Here is a 19,146-nt window from a genome sequence, read left to right as displayed (position 1 = left end):
GTCCTCTTTCAGTTGAGACAGTGTAGATGAAGGATGTGTCAGGATGTAGAACTCTTGTGTGAACATTGGATAAAGCCAGGTTAATATTATTGTTTCATGTTGTTGACATATTAGAGTCAAAGGTTTGCACAGAGCGATATATCTTTGTGTTGCGCCATAAATCAGAAAATTCTGCATTAAAAAAAGTAATTTCCTGCATTTTTCTACTGATAAATTGTGATATAAATAATGTACAGGCTTTCAGATTGCTGTAGTTCGCTAAACAGAGACATTAACGATATGTTTGGTGTTGAAAATGTCAGAAAAAGTGAAAGAATGGGAGATAAATATCCCCAAATCTCAACATTGTATTATATTTTGTGTGTGTTTGTGGTCCTCTTTCAGTTGAGACACTGTGAAGGATGCTTCAGGAAAAGACCAAACACTGGATGTCTTTCAGTCGCCAACATGTGTTTTCGAGACACTGATATTAACGGGGAAACCCTGCAGGACTCAAATGCCTCGTCTCTGTTCCCCTAACTCATTTGGGAGTGATTACCCATCAGCCCCGGGGGGTAACGCTGCCTCTGCACGTTGTTTCTCTTTCAGAAACACAGAGGACTGTTTGTATGATGCGATCACAGACACGCTGCAAACGGTGTCCGGCAAAAGTCGTGTCCAGTGTGTATGTAGTGTCATTTTTATTTGTTATAGTTTGGGAAGATTGAAAATCGGTAGGGAAAGTCAGCTAAGTCGGTAGGCGGTACAAACATGTCAAAAGCGTTAGACTACCGCCCAAATTGGTAGGGTTGGCAGGTATGTGTGCTGTATATGTGTTATTCTGGTAGGAAGTATAACGAGGGGAGTAAATACAGTGGCACGTGTTAAGTGTTTGTACATAAGGATACAAGTATCTGTGAAGAAGTGCTTTCTACCTGAAGTAAACAACCTTAAGTGAACATAGTGAGACACAAACTGTACACACATGAACTCCACATCCCCTCCTCCAGGTATCTACACACATTCAATATATAACCTGTTAAGCAGCTAGCTCTAGGCTCTAGAACACAGAAGAGTGTATCTACATAAAGATACCGTACCGTATGCAATGCATTTGTGTAAAACATTTGCAAAGTGTGGTTTTGCCTCTTTTATCATGCTTCACCCACATTTCCACTAGAAGAGGTGACTGCATAGACAGAGTGGTAGCCTCTCGCCTCAGTTTCTCTCCATTATGTTCTCCTTCATTTATAATCCTCTGACTGCTCTCACTCTGTGCGTAGGTGTAATGTAATAGAGCACCGGCACACAAACAGCCTCGCTGCGCACCCAGAGGCGTTTGCACTTGCTTCAGGCACACCGCTTTCTTCCAATGATAGCTTAAAGAACATTACTCACTCCTCTTTCACCCCCAACACACACACACACACACAGACACACTCGCTCACACACACACACACACACACACACACACACACACACACACACACACACACACACACACACACACACACACACACACACACACACACACACACACACACACACACACACACACACACACACACACACACACACACACACACACACACACACACACACTCTCTCAGAATCCTGTAGAGATGGCTGGTAAGCTGCTTGTGTTACTACTACTTTGCTCTCCTGACCTAAGGGGAATACAACTGAACACAGAAAGTCGGAAAGGAAGACTCTTATAAATGTGCAGCTTTCCTGGCCAGTAACCTATAAACTCTACCAAACTACAGGCTAGTGAGTTTTCTAAAAGCCTTCGCCCAAAGTTTATTTTAGAGCAGATTTGTTAGATTAGCCTCTTTGAAAGATGAGAAATTCATTCGATATTTTATATTTGTATTGTGACCAAAAAGGCTATTAGCTGCCAGGTACTGTACTAAAGGTTATCCTTGTTTTATATCATTATTCTGTATATCTGAAGTTTTTCAAATCCTTACAAAACAATAGTATGTACCAATAAGTTGAGAAACCTCTGTGGGATCTACAATTCACTTGAGGAGCACAGCCAGGCGTTGCTATGTGTCTCTAGTTATAGACATTGTTGTGAACGCATTGTAATATCCAAAATATCCAAAAAGAATGATGAGGCTATCTCAGACGGTAATCATGTCATTATCATGCGTGGTCAAATGCAGGATTACATGTTTACTGTTGAAATGTAATCAGCACACTAAATCACAATGACCTATTTGTAATGTATTCATAGATTTACTACCTTACAATTATGGGAGTGAATGCAATTATTTTCAAGACAGGCATGCAAAATGTGTGTGTTGATGAATGTGTGTGTTGTGTGTGCATGGTGGTGGGGGATGGGGGTACTGGTAAGATTGAACGACTGAGTGGAAGCCACAAAAGATGGAGTGATGCCCATGTCACACTTTGGCCTAAATGATATGACATATGAAATGTTTTTTGACCAATGGCATCCCTAACACACACTATGTCAAACACACACCCACATGTGTATATAGTGACACAAAGGGACATTTATCACACATGCAGACACATAATCTTATGAGATTGCTGCTGAGGCATTTCATATTCCAGTCTGAGCTGCTGTCAGATGGCATAGTGATTGAGCTATTGAAATATCCTGCTCTATTCTAGATATCGCGTGTGTGTGCGTGCGTAAACTTCCGCGTGTGTTTGTGTGTGTGTGTGCGCAATCCCAGTAGTCCCCGCTCATGATGAAGGTGGTTAAGAGGAAGTCTCTCCCTGGTGTATATCAATCAAGTTGCACAGAGAGTTTGGCTCGCAGTGAATTTTGTGCCATTTTTCTCTTTATCTTTGCTGTCATTTCACGTAGATTCCCTGGGCTCTCCTGCCGCACTACATTGAGGTCTTATTTTCAGCAGCCTTCAACACTCAGTTTGACACATTTTCGTTCTGAGAAAATACAATCTAACCGTGAAAACGAAATGCTGTATTGGTATTTTTTTCGTGTTCGTTATTATTTAAGTGAAGCACTTGCACGCTAGGGTCAGAAATCACAAAAGTGAAAAATGTTGTAGAAGTCTAGATTGAGCCTGATATTGACATTAGTTTGAGCTCTTAACAGATGAAGATATGTTTTCTCCATTACCTTTAGATCCCTAAGGAAAATGCATTGTTTCTATAAAATAAGTTATTATATTTCAATAGCTAAAAAATACTGCATCATGTCATGCAAGTTAAAAAAAATAATTTTTCTTACAGTATATTACACATTTCTGCAATACGTCATTTGTAATAGGGTGCAAAATATCCGCATCTGCTCCAACATCTTGTTTCATATTTCTGCTTTTTATTTTAATCTTTTTCACATTAGCTTACCAAATGAGATGACTGGCATGTTAGATGACGGTTTCCAGCAGTGCTCCGAACATGACATGCCGGCTCCTTGCCTGGTGAAAACCCAATTTGGCTGTTGAAAAGTGATTTTCTTTTCCTTTGGAGGCTGCCTCTATCACTGTCAGTCAGTGATAAATCTATTCAGAATATCATCTGTCTATCTATTCTCTTCCAGGACAAGAATATCACTTTTATGTTACAGCAAGTCGAAGAACAGGGCTGTGTGTGTGTGTGTGTGTGTGTGTGTGTGTGTGTGTGTGTGTGTGTGGGTGTGTGTGTGTGTGTGTGTGTGTGTGTGTGTGTGTGTGTGTGTGTGTGTGTGTGTGTGTGTGTGTGTGTGTGTGTGTGTGTGTGTGTGTGTGTGTGTGTGTGTGTGTGTGTGTGTGTGTGTGTGTGTGTGTTTGGCCAGCCTAGCATTACTATACTTGTGGGGACCTAAATCTGTTTACACAGTCACGTGTGGGGACTCGCCTCCCTTATGGGACAAATTGGAGGTCCCCATGAGGGGAATCATTAATTTTAGGGTGAAGACTTGGTTAGAGTTAGGGTAAGGGTTAGGGTTAGGCATGTGTTGGTGTTCAAAGGTCTAATGTAGCCAAAGCACTGATAAACACTGTGAGAGCCCTGAAGAGGGACTGCATGTCAAGTTATCTATGTCTGTTTTTACACAGACTTACACTCACGCAAACTCAAGGCCCCTCTCGCTCTTCTGCAGAACGTGTTGCATCAAAAGTATGATCTATAACGGCCTCTCCCCCCTCTCTGGCTCCTGCTCAGCTCCTCAGTGTTCAGTCCCCATCAGAAGTGGTAGGCCTACATTTCTAGACCTTTGCAACTCACTACCATCTTGTTACAGTTGCCTGGATTTCAGCTCCTCTGGCACTTCCTCTGATGGTTTGCCGTTTTAATGATATCAAGGCTAATGGTGCTTGATACATAGCAAATGCTACATTAGCCAAATGTCATAAAAATACTGACTCAATACATAAAGATGTGTCTGAGCGCCGTCGAGAGTTGGAGTGCAAGGAAATGATAGTCATTTCTACATTACTTGGGTAACACTTTATGACTACCATGACTATAATGCATCATACACGTACTTAAAATCATTATAAACATGCTTTATAATGTGCTATGATTATTGTTTTAAAGCATTATGAATATTTAGAAGTGCTTAAACTATAGTCATACTTGTCATTACCAAATGATAAGTATATTTTATAAAGCATAGACAACTGCAGTCATTGAAAGTGTTACTTTATACATTTTAAATTGGCACTTTGTTTACAGATACCTCTAAAAAAGAGGTGTTAGGTAGCTGCACACTAATTATATAATTATAATGAATTAAGGTTCTCGTCCTGCACAGCCCTGATGGAAACACGCGCTGAAGGGTTGGCTGTGGTTCGGGCTCATTTTTTTTTCTCCCATCAATCGTAATGAAAATATACGGTGATTTGTTTGCTATTGTGTATCTGACAGTTCAAGCCATGCTTGACTCAACCCATTTGTTTTGTATTGATGCTCTTTTGTGAAAGATAAGGCATACATATTGATATTGATGAGATGTACATGATAGTTGTCTTTTATATAAGGCTCATTAAGCAAACTTTCCGCTAAAATGCCTTCAGCTGTTCCAGTCTATTGTTATGTGCAGATTGTAGAGTGGACGTGTATTTGTTTCCGGTTAAATGCAGCTTTGGAAAATTGCGGTGAATGTCACTGAGCAATTTGTATTTACGATCGTTAGAGCTGATCTGTAATCTTCAAGTTGCTTTCCCACCCGCACACCTGGTCGACAGAGGTTTGTGAAAAACTTGTGTATGTCGGGGAAATTGTGTGTATGCTTGTGTACAGGTGTAGTTGAACCCACACCATGGCTGGGTGGCTGACATGTTAGAACAGAGTCTGATTGGATTCCACGCTCCAGAAACCTTGAACCCAGCGTTTCGAAGGGAGGTTGAAGTGAGGTGTGTGTTCATGTGTGTTCCTGCGCATTGCATGTGTTGGAATACTTGTTTGAGCACTACAATGGAACTAGTCAACATGTATAATTGTTTGTGTCTTTTCAAGTGTGTTCCGAGAATATCATCTATTTCTGTATGTGTGTGTTTGGGTGCAAAGGCACTTGCTTTGGACGAGGCCATGCTGGAAGAGAGTTCAATTATCCTTCAGATCAAGGTCATTGAGCTGTGCCCTATCTCAGTGCTCGATCTATTAGCTGTCCCCTGTAGGGTCTAGGTATGGATGGATGGATGGAAAGCTTCGACCCCGACTTAAACCCAATCCCCTGCCGGTTCGGAAGGTTACTGCCAAGATGTAATCAGATTACCGATTACCTGTTTAAATGTGTAATTGGTTGTTTATTCCATTGGATGGATGTGTTTAATTTACTGTGGGGATTCCAGCTCAGTCAAATAGCCTTATTCATCTCAACATTTATTTATTTATTTATTGGTTGAATTTAGTAGATTTTTTTTTTAACCATTATAGCATGCAATACATTTACAGTGTTTTTAATCCCACTATATCTAATCTATAACCTTTCGCATCATACCATCGACCTTTTCCACCGTTATCTGCTATAAAATCTGCCCACTTGCTGTTGCCTGGGATAGGTCCCTTATGGTGGGAAAGGACATTTGTACTCTCGTTCTATCAAAAGATCTACCGCCCCTTGTGCTCTCCTTAGAACCTTTACCTTGTCTGTTTCTGAGGATTGGTTTTGGCCTCTGTTAATCGAGACACCACTTTTACTGACTGATCTTCGAAAGTCCTCTCGGCGTGTGTCAGCTTTGAAGTGGCCAGGTGATAGGATCAAGGGATTGAAGTAACACACAGCTGATTTGAGCCTACACACTGTGGGGAGTCCCTGAAAAATGGTATAGAACAGTTTATGGTCTGATACATGTCAAATATTGTATTTTAGGTCAATAATATAAGTACTTCAGAAAGCAATATTGCAAAACTGCTCATCTTAAGTCTCTTTCTGGATTACCTTAAAGCTGAAATAAAAGGGAAATTCCTTTTTGTCAAAGACAGGACCATTTTTTTCTTTCTACTTTTGTCCAGCACAAACGGCATTCAAACGTTTTATAGTTTATTGTAATGATAGTCAATAGAAGAAGTTAAAGGCCTACATATCTGGTTCAGTAGACCCACAGAAAAGAAATAACTGAATTGCAGCAGACAGGTGGCATTTTATTCTCTGAAAACCAAAATCTACAGGTTTATGGTATCATATAGTTAAACATTACGCCATTACCAATACCAGTGATCATAGATACAGCACACAACAATGGTCTATACAACAATGATCGTTTAAACTATTCAACTTGGTTGTCATTTAAATCAGTGCTTTTAGCAATAATTAGCACTGATTCCTTATTGGTAAAGGATCAGATGTAAACTCATAAATCACTCTTCACTTGTCTGGTTATTAATACAAAATAATGATTCATCAGAAACTCATAGTAACATAGATACATAGTGCTATTTTAGAAAAAGCTGATTCCTACCACAATAGGACTTTTGTTTGCCTATGTTTGGTAAACTAAAGCTACATTTCTGCTTTTTGTCACCAGATTGACCAGGCTTCTATGTTTTTTTTATCGGCATGACAGTCAGGATGAATTAGTTGAGATGTATCCACAGATCTAGGGATGGGGGTAGAACCTAAAGAGAATAGACACCCTCCCAAACCTCCTGTATGGATTTTGTGAAAGAATGGGTTTAATACCACCTTTGTTGTAGCAATCCCAAGCTAAATCTGTTTTATTTTATCCATGGGACATAATATTCGATAACATTTAAGCCCTCTGTCTGTTCCTGTAGTGGAAATAAAGCTATTGAAAGCAAACTATCTGTTTTGTAGCTCAATATCCCAGTGGGAACCGTACTAGCACATTTCTTATTCCAGCCTTACAGTTTACAGCTAGCACACCTGGTTGACCAAGCTCCCTACCTTAATGTAAAACTCTTTAAAGCATACAAAAAAACAATGTTTAGTCTAACTACCAGCCCCTCATCACCCTCTGGAATACAACTACATATTTTTATGATTTTCATAAACAAAAAGCCTATGGCTGTTCAAATAGAAAGTTTTAAAAATAATCACTTTTTAACTTTGCCCTGTATTTGTTTGCACAAGCACCCTACGTGACCCCCAAACCACCTGAGCTTCTGCTGGGATGCTGCTGATGTTGTTGATGTGCTCATGTTAATTAAATTACTTAGATCTGAGTGGGGATGATTAGCATGCTAGCAGTAATAGCTAGCAGGGAATCCAATAGCCTATTATCATAATGAGTCCCTCTGGCGCTGTTGGAGGAGGAGAAAGAAAGTGAAGCGCTTATATTTGTTGGCCAGAGATAAGTAACATCAAAGGACAAGAGTTTTTTTAAGCATAATACATGATTTAAATTGATTTGTCCAACCTGACTGCAATTAGATACTGTCACTGCTGGGATATGGCAAAGAGGAAACATGCAGTTTGCCAGTAAAACCAAAGAACACACTCAGATACATGAAAAGTTTAACCAAATTCCTCATATTACCCATTAAAATATTTTCCCAGAAGTCTTCTGAGTATAAGAATAAATAAACAAGAAATAAACACATGCACAGGCTATCATAGCCGGTCTCTAAAGGTATGTCTGTACAAACATTTCACACACATAAACACACACACTCACTTGTGAAGGAGGGCTCTGCACTGCGGCAGGCCCCTGCAGCTGTGCCTCCTCTCTGCTCATTATACACCTGCTTCCACATTCTGGACTTCTGCTGCACATATGCTCACGACCTTGTGCTTAATATGGTGGTACAATGCAGCGTTTCCTTTTTGGGTTTCAGTGCATTTATGTTTAAAGGGTTGGGAATTTGTTGTTGCAGTTGAGACAATTTCTTTCATTTAATAACCTTTTTATGTTTTATTGCATTTTTTTCCCCTGACTCTATCTCGTTGTACATCTGTTACTGCATATCCTCCTTCTGCTATGCTTTTTACTGTCCAACTTCCAAGGCCTGAGTGCTTTAAAAATATGCTCCACAGCACCATGCAGAGTCACCAGTTTGTCTTAAGTTCATACTCCTTATTTTACTCTCACCAGAAAGCAAAAGCCCCATAGAAAAGAAGGAACATCTCTATTTGCCCTCTGCTCATTACGTTTTTACAACATTTATATTTCACTCCATTGCCAGATAACAGATACAAAGTTATTTCAGCACACATTCCTACTCCCCCACAAAGTGAGAATATATGCAGTGTTATATCTGTCCTCTGACTCACATTGTACTCCCTACCCACTAATGTCTGCTTCCAAAATAAGTTGAAGTGGATGTCGTTTTATGGCAGCTCAATCCAGTTTGAGAGAATAATGAGATTTAAAGTACATTTTATATAACCGTTTATGTCTTTCTAAATAATGATCTCCTCTTTCTTCCATTCCGCCTGTCCCATTCTTCCCCTAGATGCCAAGGCTTGCCCCTCCAAAGACTTCCAGTGCCGTAATGGGAAGTGCGTGGCACCGATCTTTGTGTGTGATGGCGACGATGACTGCGGGGACGCCAGCGATGAGGAGAAATGCACGGCTTCCACCTGCGGCCAGCACGAGTTCCGCTGCAATGACTCCGAGTGCATCCCCGCCCTGTGGAGCTGCGACGGAGACCCCGACTGCAAGGACAAGTCGGACGAGTCCATGGAGCGCTGCAGCCGGAGGACCGAGCCCCAGAAACCTCGCTGCCCGGTGGGAGAGTTCCAGTGTGGGAGCGGGGAGTGTGTCCACATGAACTGGAAGTGTGACGGAGATGCAGACTGTAAGGATAATCGGATGAAGCAAACTGTGGTAAGTCATCTGTGGATATGTTGTATTAATGTGTATGGAATAATGAGTAGTTGGATAAATGAGTAAATGCACTCCTTAAGGGTAATGCTGCTTTCGTTTGAACTATAATCAGGATAAACCCTCTAATTGTCATAAATCCTATCACCCAATAGCATAACCCCTCGCATTGAACACCAATGTCTTGTTTTCCGAACACTAAAGAAAAATAATAATTAGAGCAAAACAAACTTCTTTTTTTTCCGAACAACGGCACGACTTTATTCAGTCCAGTCATGTACCTTGACCAGGAAGCAGCTTTGCCACTGATTTACATTTACAGTCATTGTTATGAATGTGTCATATAATCGCATCGCTATGGTTCTTTAAGGTAATGTATCTTTTCTATGACACAATGGCGTCACTCAGCACTTGTTTGGAGGGTGAATTCATTGTTGATTGTTTTATTTTTTATTAATTTAATGGTAAATTAAAAAAGTTAATTCCAGCTTTAGGCTTTAATAAAGGCATTTGATGCATGCATGTTGTGGAACAATGGTTGTGGCTCTCCACTACTGAAGGCTTTTACTTCAAAGACTGACATGTCTTGTGTCGTGAACAAAGACTACGAGACAAATCATGTTGTGCCACCAAATGTTTGAAGGACGATCAAGGCTTCAACTTTATAATGATGAGTGTGTTCTTACTTTGTGATCTGTGGAAGCAGAAGGAGAAACTCTGAGTGTGTTTGACCGTGTGTGTGTGTGTGTGTGTGTGTGGGTGTGTGTGTGTGTGTGTGTGTGTGTGTGTGTGTGTGTGTGTGTGTGTGTGTGTGTGTGTGAAGGTCCTCCATGAAGTGAGACCCCCATCTGGTGTCCTCTTCATACACCCACATACCACTCAGGGAGATGACAGCAGCCTCGCACATACAACATGATATAAGCACACTGACGCACAAACACACACACACACACACACACACACACACACACACACACACACACACACACACACACACACACACACACACACACACACACACACTCACTCTCACACTCACACTCAAACGCACAGACACATGTTGATACCTGTGCTCACAAATACAGTCCCAGACAGCAGATTCTCATGCACTTGCAAATACTGAAATACTCCAGTCTGCTGTAGTCACTTCAAAAGTGAATTACCATACAGTAAATACCGCAGAAAAAGAAACTGTGACAACGTATAGACCACTGCACATACAGTGTAATAGTAATCTTTAAAACCCTGCCATCTCTCAATCATATGGTAATAACAGGTCATTATATATTATTATCTTTGAGATTCAAACTACTATTTAGGTATGCACTGCATGAAATGCAAAGTCGTGTGAACAATGACTTCAAATTCAAATGTAATTATAGTAGACTATCCTGGTTATTAGCTGGTTATTCTTAGTTCTACCTATTGCCAAATATGTGAATTTGATAAATGACTATTGATTGGTTTCCTGAAATAACTGATCTTCTTAAGGTTTACTTCTCCCTCAGAGGCATCTTCCTTAGGGTTTTACTGGACCTTGAAATACTTACATAAATTATGAATTTAAATGAAAACAAATTCCTTGAAAGTAATTGAAAATAGACAAAGACAAACAAGTGCTTGAATGTGTATGTTTTGTGCGAAAAGAAGAAATTAACATTTTTTGATATTTTTCTTTTACTTAATGTTAGTAAATAGGCTATTTTCCGCTTGTGTCTCCTGCAAATGTATAATTGTTTGACGCTCCACCTGCCTAGAGGAAGTACAATGGTAATAAACCTTGATATGTGTGTCTTAAAGGATGTGAAGTTCTTACATTTTAGGGAATTAAACCTGCAAAGTCTTTGAAACTGATGTTTAGCAAGGTTTTGGGAAGCCTGTAATGTAATGAAGTAGCCTAGTTTCTTAGCCTTATGATCAAATTGCAGTTTAATTTATTTAAAAAAGACTACTCAATTTGATGGCTATCCAAGTCAAATGTAATTTAGGTTTACAGTTTAAGACTATATTTGGGAAGAATGCCATTACATACATAATACATAAACAAAAAACCAACGTGCTAACGTAGTTGAATAATTATGACTTCTGACTGTAAATCAAGTCGTCTTGCCTCGCCATCATGTGCCAGTGGAGTCATCTATCTCAATGTGTCAAATGAAATGTTCACTGTTTGACAGATGTGATGAGACAGAGCTGTGTGTACTATATGTATTTGATTGGGTTTGTGCGCGTGCTCATCACATTGTGAATAAAGGTGGGTGGTAGGAGCATTGTGTGAAACAAGATGTAATAGATGTCAGGCTGATGTAAATGAGGAAGCAGAGCTCAGCTTGGGGAGGTGCAACATTTCAATGTAAATTAGAAATGTGAGAATCATTGCATGTCTCCAGTTTGTTCTCCCCTCCTCTATTCCATCAAACTTTGCTCATTCACATGGACCCATCCCATCCCCTGGTTATTATCTCCCATCTTATTTGAAACATCTGTTCCAATAATCTTGTGTTATTTCACGCCATGCTGGGACAAGTGACTTCGAGGAGGTTAATCTAAATGAGAAATGCTCAAAACGTATCTCTACTTGGTTCTCTCCTTTCACTCCTGCCAACATTTCTGAAGATGGGAGTCCATTATTGTTGCTGTTCATCTAGAGATTCATCATAATTAGCTGAGATTAAGATCCCAATCATTTAGCAGGAAGAACCAGCACATGTAATGATGGCATAGGATTATTTATTCCATTAGTTTATCATTATAAGTCCGCCTACCTGTGTGTTCATGCCGAGTGCAAACGTTTGCTGCAGACATGCATTTCAGTTTTGACTAGGGATGGGTATCGTTAAGGTTTTAACTGTACTACTACTTTTATCGATACCGCTTATCGGTCCGGTCTTTTAACGGTACTCTTATTGGTTCTTTTGGAGAAAAAAAAAAGGTAAACTAATTGTGAACAAAACTAACATTGCTTTTTATTTAAATTAAATACATAATATTTCACATCGAAAGAAACAACAATGTTTTAACAAATCATATTAAATAATCTGATGACTGAACTGTAAACAGAATAGCTGAAACTTTAACAAAATAAATAACTCAGTTACCTCTGATCATTAACCCATGTTTGAATCAGTTAGTTAACTCTGTGTGTTGCTGCTAGCATACATAACACCTGACGTGGAACCGTTACTCGTGGATGGGGCTACAGAGCTGCTAGAAAGACAGTCGAACCCGGTGCATTCCTCCGTCTGAATGTGGTGCACTTTTGCTAAATGTTTAGACAAAATGCTCGTGTTACAGCCCTTACATGCTAAACTGTTATTGCACTTTTGGTAACGAGCATTGTCCACATCGACACGGGTAAAGTGTAACCACACCTTGGAGTGCTTCTCTCCGCCATCTCCTCCATGTGTGTGTGTGTGTGTGTAACCCATATTTTCTGATACAGTGATTGTGCGCCACGCTGTTTTGTGGGATCCACAGCCATTGATCATGTCTTCCTACATTCCCTTTACAGAGCCAGTCCAAAACATGAATAATTAAACAGCCAATTAAAAAGACGAATGAGTTAAATAAACCTGCCCTCGCTGTTAGAGCAAGCTCAAACAAATGCCCCTACACACTTCCACACACACACACACACACTTAATGGGTAGATGTGGATTTTTATTAGCTGGTGAAGCAATACCTGCTTGCTTATTATTTCCATCGGCTTTTATCTGTGCAGGTATTTATGTGACTGATTACTTTCGGATTGGGATGCACTCCAAGTTGGCTTAATAAGCCAAGCAAAACAGATAGTGCTCACACACACAAGCACACACCCACACACATATCCGACCTCTGCAGCTCACCCAGAATGCAGCGGCTCGTCTGGTCTTCAACCTTCCTAAATGTTCCCACACTACTCCACTCCTCCGCTCCCTTCACTGGCTTCCGGTAACTGCTAGAATCCACTTCAAGACACTGGTACTTGCTTACCATGCTGCGAATGGATCTGTCCCTTCGTACATCCAGGACATGGTTAAACTGTACACCCCAGCGCGTGCACTATGCTCTGCATCAGCCAAACGACTCGCTGCACCCTCGCTGCGAGGGGGACCCAAGTTCCCATCAGCAAAAACACGTGGGTTTGCTATTCTGGCTCCAAGATGGTGGAATGAGCTCCCCATTGACATCAGGACAGCAGAAAGCTTACACACCTTCCGGCGCAGACTGAAAACTCATCTCTTTCGACTCCACTTCGAGCGATAGAATTATTAACAAAGCACTTATATACTAATAAAGGACTGGCTTATCTAAAGCCAGTTGAGTAGCACTTGAAATGTTTGGCTCTATGAAACCTGATGTACTTATATGATTCTGTTTTCTTCAAGGTTGTGTCTTCCTGGTCGAATGTACTTATTGTAAGTCGCTTTGGATAAAAGCGTCAGCTAAATGCAATGTAATGTAATGTAATATACAAATGCATATCTTCACAGATACAGTTGAGGGAGAGATATGATGAAATTATTGTGTGTGTGTATGTGTGTGTGTGTGTGTGTGTGTGTGTGAGATGTGTGTAAAATCGTCACCTTTACAGGGATATAGATATTTAATTAGAGTACAATTTTGGGAATGATTAAGATTCTTTTTTTTCTCCATCAGTGACTCTGTGTTCTTTGTTGTGTTGGGTTTTACATCTTCTCATAATGAGACCAAATAGGGCTTCAACAATATCAGATTTTCATAACTCTATTATCCATGCCAAATGAACTAATGGTTACGATATTATCGTGATATTTGTTAATATGTCAAGTGAAAAGAGTCAAATTGATCATTAACTTTGTTTATTATCGCTTAATTGTGAGATGAATCACTGATTTGTCTGGTAGAGAAAGTGGGAACAGAAATAATGAGTCATGTTTAAAGGGCACTGGATTATTTACACAATTATATGTGTGTAATTTCCGAGATATTAAAACTTACATTTAGAAACATTAAGCCTACTGCCAATACCAGTATTTGTAACACCAACAAATTACAAGTTTACTGTAATTGTTATGGAAACAGGAAAGCTTATTCTAATATAAGTTGTGTTTGTTTTGTGTCCCCAGCCCTGCTCACGTGTCGTCCTGATGAGTTCCAGTGTGGCGATGGATCCTGCATCCACGGCACCAAACAGTGTAATAAAGTTCACGACTGTCCGGACTACAGTGATGAAGCCGGCTGTGTCAACAGTAAGTGTCAGATGACTGAAAGCCATTGAACAACAACGACACAGCTGTATTTAATACATTTTTCTTACAGTATATAATGGCGGGAGGTCAGAACTCGGTTTTTCATCTGAATGTTGGAGTAAGATTCATATTCCGTGAGCAGAGAGAGAGAGAGAGATATCTGTTTGCAAATCATTAGCTTCATGCATTTTTCACCCCCAACAAATCTATTTACAACTATGATACTACCAACAAGACTCACAGGGGATAGAGTAGCACAGATGGCTGCACAAGTGAAATCTGACCTTTCTGGAAACTACTTAAAGAAGTGAGGTCTGTGCTGCTAATTCAACCAGAACATAGAGGAAAGATAGTACAAGAGGCCTAATATCAAATGAATGTCTACATATGGAGTATGCATGACCTTGAGTGTACATATTATAAAACAGAACAGTTTGAAGTCATTTTCAGAAACCTTGCCTTTGAGGAATATTGATCTTTAAGCAAACGTTTAAAGTCCAGCTTTGAACCTGAAGTGTGTTTTTGTACTCTTTCTAATGCACCTGTACATTTGTGTGTAGAAGCTGTCATGTACTGTACCACTGTGTCTGTTTGCGTTCAACAGTGTCACTAACTTGAATGTTATACACGGTTTGTTCAATTCAAACCCTGATCCCTAACTTTGTTGTGTCCTCACAGTTACAAAGTGTGACGGGCAGAAAAAGTTCCGCTGTAAGAACGGGGAGTGTATTGACAGCAGCAAGGTGTGTGACAATGTGAAAGACTGCAAGGACTGGTCTGATGAACCCATGAAGGAGTGTGGTAAGATGATTATCCTCTGTTTCTCTTCATACACACACACGCGCGTACCACACACACACACACACACACACACGCGTACCACACATACCGAGGAACATTATATCTTTCACCACCTCAGGCCAACATGGGTGTACATACTCTCTGGTTCAATATAACTGATGCACACCATCACCAGCTGCTTCTGATGTGGGTGGTCACTCTTCTAAGCAAAATAAGCTTCATTTGATCAAGGTAGGGTAAATCAAGACATTTCTCAACGGCCTTGTTATGATCAAAGAGCTGAGCCAATCTGCCCTCTAGTGCGTTCGGAGCCAGGAAAACGTGATTGGACTACATTGCCCATAAGGAACTACATGGATTATCCACACACCATTGATAATTACCACTTAGCGGGCTTCAGTCACGGATCTCACATCACAAGCAGTGTGGTCCAGCTGCTAACAGAGTGAGGCAGATGAGAAAAACATACCTGTTAATAAAATGTATATTGCTTGCACTCAAGTACTGGTACAGGCTGGAGACTCTAGAGATCGCTCAAGGGGATCAAGCCGATCATCACCATAGGTTTAATACGATACTGTATCTCAGTGTGCTGCTCTTTCAGCTGGCTCTGTATCTCTTTGCGGAGGGTAATAGACTGTAATGAGATTGACCAGTAACTGCATCATTAACTTTAAACATATTTTTCAGGGTGTTTAAGCTCAAACCTGCACCCCACTTGTTTTAACTATAACTTACAAATGCCATTACATCAAACATGGGAAAAGAGCAGAATATGAAATGTCTTCAAAATAACATGTTATTTGCTTAACACATTTCTGTGTCCTTAAGGTCTAACATGGGTTTTGAATGCATTTCCTGCTCTTAATGTTTGTTTCACATCAGTGTTTACTTGCTAGCTCCTATGTCCCTGCATGTGTTGGTACATTGTTTCATGTGTAGTTGCATTATCACTGCCAACTGTCAATCAGTGAAGTAGCATGGAACTGAAAGCAGGATGTGAGGCATGTGCTTGCATGATGTAAATAAAACAGGGACCCGCACATAAATATCGCTTTATTTTCACAAGATTTTGGAGCTCTGCAGCAGTGATTAGCTACCATTTAGCCGCAATATCATTAGTGAGGATGGTCACTAATGTTGGGCCATAAAGAATGGCTCATCCCAAAGGCCTGTCAAGTTTTCCTCACCAAACTCCTAAACTGTTGACACAAAGTTGGAAGTGCCTTGAATATAACTTGAAGGAGGACTTCAAAGACTTCTCATTTGTATTAGGTTAGTAAAATGTAGTCATTGGGAGTACGACACATCTTTTGAAAAAAAGGCAGAGACTGAACACATCAGGTCTACTTTTTCTGCTTTTAAAATGAGTTGATATATTGACAGTGTCCGCATATTTAAAGCCTAAAGTGTTTTCTGTCGATACATACAAAATAATCAGGGGACATAGGTGTAGTTGTAATTATGAATACACTGACTGCACTTCAGAAAACAACCTTATTATTTGTTAAATTTCTCTTGAAGTCTAAATCTCCTTTTCTTCTCTCATCTTAATTCTATTCTTGCATTCTCTCTCATTTTCAGTCTCGTTCTGTCTCACAGACAAACCTGTAGCCTTAAAGCTGTAATCTTTAATGTACTCCGGTAATGAAGTGCCAGCTTTAGTCTTCTACAGCGATCTCTGTCTACTCCCTTGAGGGTATTTTAAAGACAAACGAATATAATGGAGCTGCAGAAACAGATACTAAATGAAGGTTTTTCCCTTTTAAAATACAAAGAAAGGAAGAAGGAAAATGGAGGCACTGAAATGAGAGGATGAAGGTCAGCATGTAACAATCGGAATGGAGTGGAGTGGCACCTGGTACACGTGGCCAAGCTCGCTGTTGGAGTATGGATTGATTCCAGTTAGATTTGGCTGAGACTGTGCCTGTACACAGACACAAAAGCATTCCAATGAATATACTGTACACACACACACACACACACACACACACACACACACACACACACACACACACACACACACGCACACACACACACACACACACATGCAATATTCAACTCTTCTTTACTTCCCTCCCCTCCTGTTCCCTGTCCCTTCTCCCCATCCCTCCTTCCACCGCCCCCCTCTCTTTGCAGGCCTGAATGAGTGCTCAGACAACAACGGTGGCTGCTCTCACATCTGCAGGGACCGAAAAATTGGTTACGAGTGTGACTGTCCCTCTGGGTACAAACTCATGGACAAAAAGACATGTGGAGGTAAAGAAAAGATGAGATTTGAAATTAAATGACCACCTTAATGCAGAAGACCATTAACGTAACATTATACTTTGTCTGGGCTGGTGTGATCTACATGCTATTTTTCCACCCTCCCCTGTTTTATTTGACAATTTCACAGGGTTCAAGCTCAACTATTAGTCATATTATTAATACTTTAATAATAAAATGAGTCTTTTATCTATCCAATAATGAACAAATTATGGAACTTCATTTGAAAAAAGGGATAAACTGCTGCAAAACGACATTTAAAAAAAGAAAAAACCTCATATGTTCTTACCGTCTCTAAAACCACAAAGCCAGATTTTAGTATTTTCTGTTATTTTTTATAAAATTATACATCTCAAGATAATACACAAAGAGCAGATAGGAAAGCTTTAAAGTTGCCCAACAGTGATTTGTTTTAGTTTGTTTTTAGTTTCCCCTGCTTCACTGCGCTAAGCTTGACCAAACACATCTGGATTCCTGATCTCAATCAGATCAAATTGTTATTGATCTTCTCTCTGTGCTGTTGGTTTGCTTACAAACAAGCTATTTCCCAAAATGTTAGCCAGTTGTGCTATGGTTTTATTTGGTTATGGTGTTAAAGCGTACAATCCAGTGACTGTTTGTCCTAAATTAGCAAGCACGGACAATGTATCTGTGCAGTGGACAGGGGAAAGTTCAGTTCAGGAAAGCACAATAAATATCCCTGTAATCGACGGTATTATATAGAATATAAGACGTATCTTACTTACTGTATTTCGCTTTTTGTAAAGCACTTTGAATTGCCTTGTGTTGAAAGGTGCTATATAAATAAACTTGCCTTGCCTTATAATACATTTAAAAGCAATGATGGTCTCAGTTCATATCCATGCAAATGATCTCTACTTTTCCCATCTTTTAAAGTCGAATCGTGTCTGTTGACACTCTTGGCAAAATAGATATAAAACCTCTATTTGAAGAATAAAAGCATTAATTGGAAGTGAACAATCTTTAAACTCAGATTCATCACATGTCTCTCCACAGATATAGATGAATGTGAGAACCCGGATGCCTGCAGTCAGATTTGCATCAACTACAAAGGAGATTATAAGTGTGAATGCTACGAAGGCTACGAGATGGACCCTGCCTCTAAGACCTGCAAGGCCGTTGGTGAGCACTTTAACTCTCACACACACACACACACACACACACACACACACACACACACACACACACACACACACACACACACACACACACACACACACACACACACACACACACACACACACACACACACACACGCACACACATTTGTTTGGGTTAAGACCCACACCTTCGAAGTTGGATGTTCTCACAAACACACAGACATGGACAGACATGTACACGAAGAGAATCACATGTCGAAATATACACACCAATTACTCTCCCATTCCATCACCTCTAGCTACAGAGGCACATCCCACACTATTCTCACACCGTGGGATATTGTGAAGCGGGAAGCTCGCTTTGTATGCAGGCCTTGCAGAGTAATCTGTGCAAAGATAAATATTTGCCACCTTTTTCTGCAGTCCTCACTAATGAAAGGTTTGCAGCCATCTGCTTCTGCTCCCTCTGGAGTGTCACAGAAAGGATGTTCTGTGGGGAGAGGGCCTTCCCGCACACTGAGCAGGGTCTGAAACCCTCTTTGGCCTGCGTAAACA

General features: G+C 40.2%; 1 protein-coding gene across 1 annotated transcript in view; it reads left to right on the top strand.

The window, feature by feature from the left end:
• LOC117542954 (low-density lipoprotein receptor-related protein 8-like) overlaps positions 1 to 19,146 on the top strand; it is a 181,730-nt gene that overhangs the window by 117,555 nt on the left and 45,029 nt on the right. Inside the window, 6 exon segments of the mRNA XM_034210852.1 lie at positions 8,818 to 9,168; positions 9,171 to 9,191; positions 14,279 to 14,401; positions 15,080 to 15,202; positions 17,342 to 17,461; positions 18,488 to 18,613. Coding sequence (XP_034066743.1) covers positions 8,818 to 9,168; positions 9,171 to 9,191; positions 14,279 to 14,401; positions 15,080 to 15,202; positions 17,342 to 17,461; positions 18,488 to 18,613 — 864 coding nt within the window.

Source organism: Gymnodraco acuticeps, unplaced genomic scaffold (genome assembly GCF_902827175.1).
Source record: "Gymnodraco acuticeps unplaced genomic scaffold, fGymAcu1.1, whole genome shotgun sequence".
Taxonomy (NCBI): Eukaryota; Metazoa; Chordata; class Actinopteri; order Perciformes; family Bathydraconidae; genus Gymnodraco; species Gymnodraco acuticeps.
The sequence above is the reverse complement of the archived record's forward strand: the minus strand, read 5'-3'. Positions and strand labels throughout refer to the sequence as shown.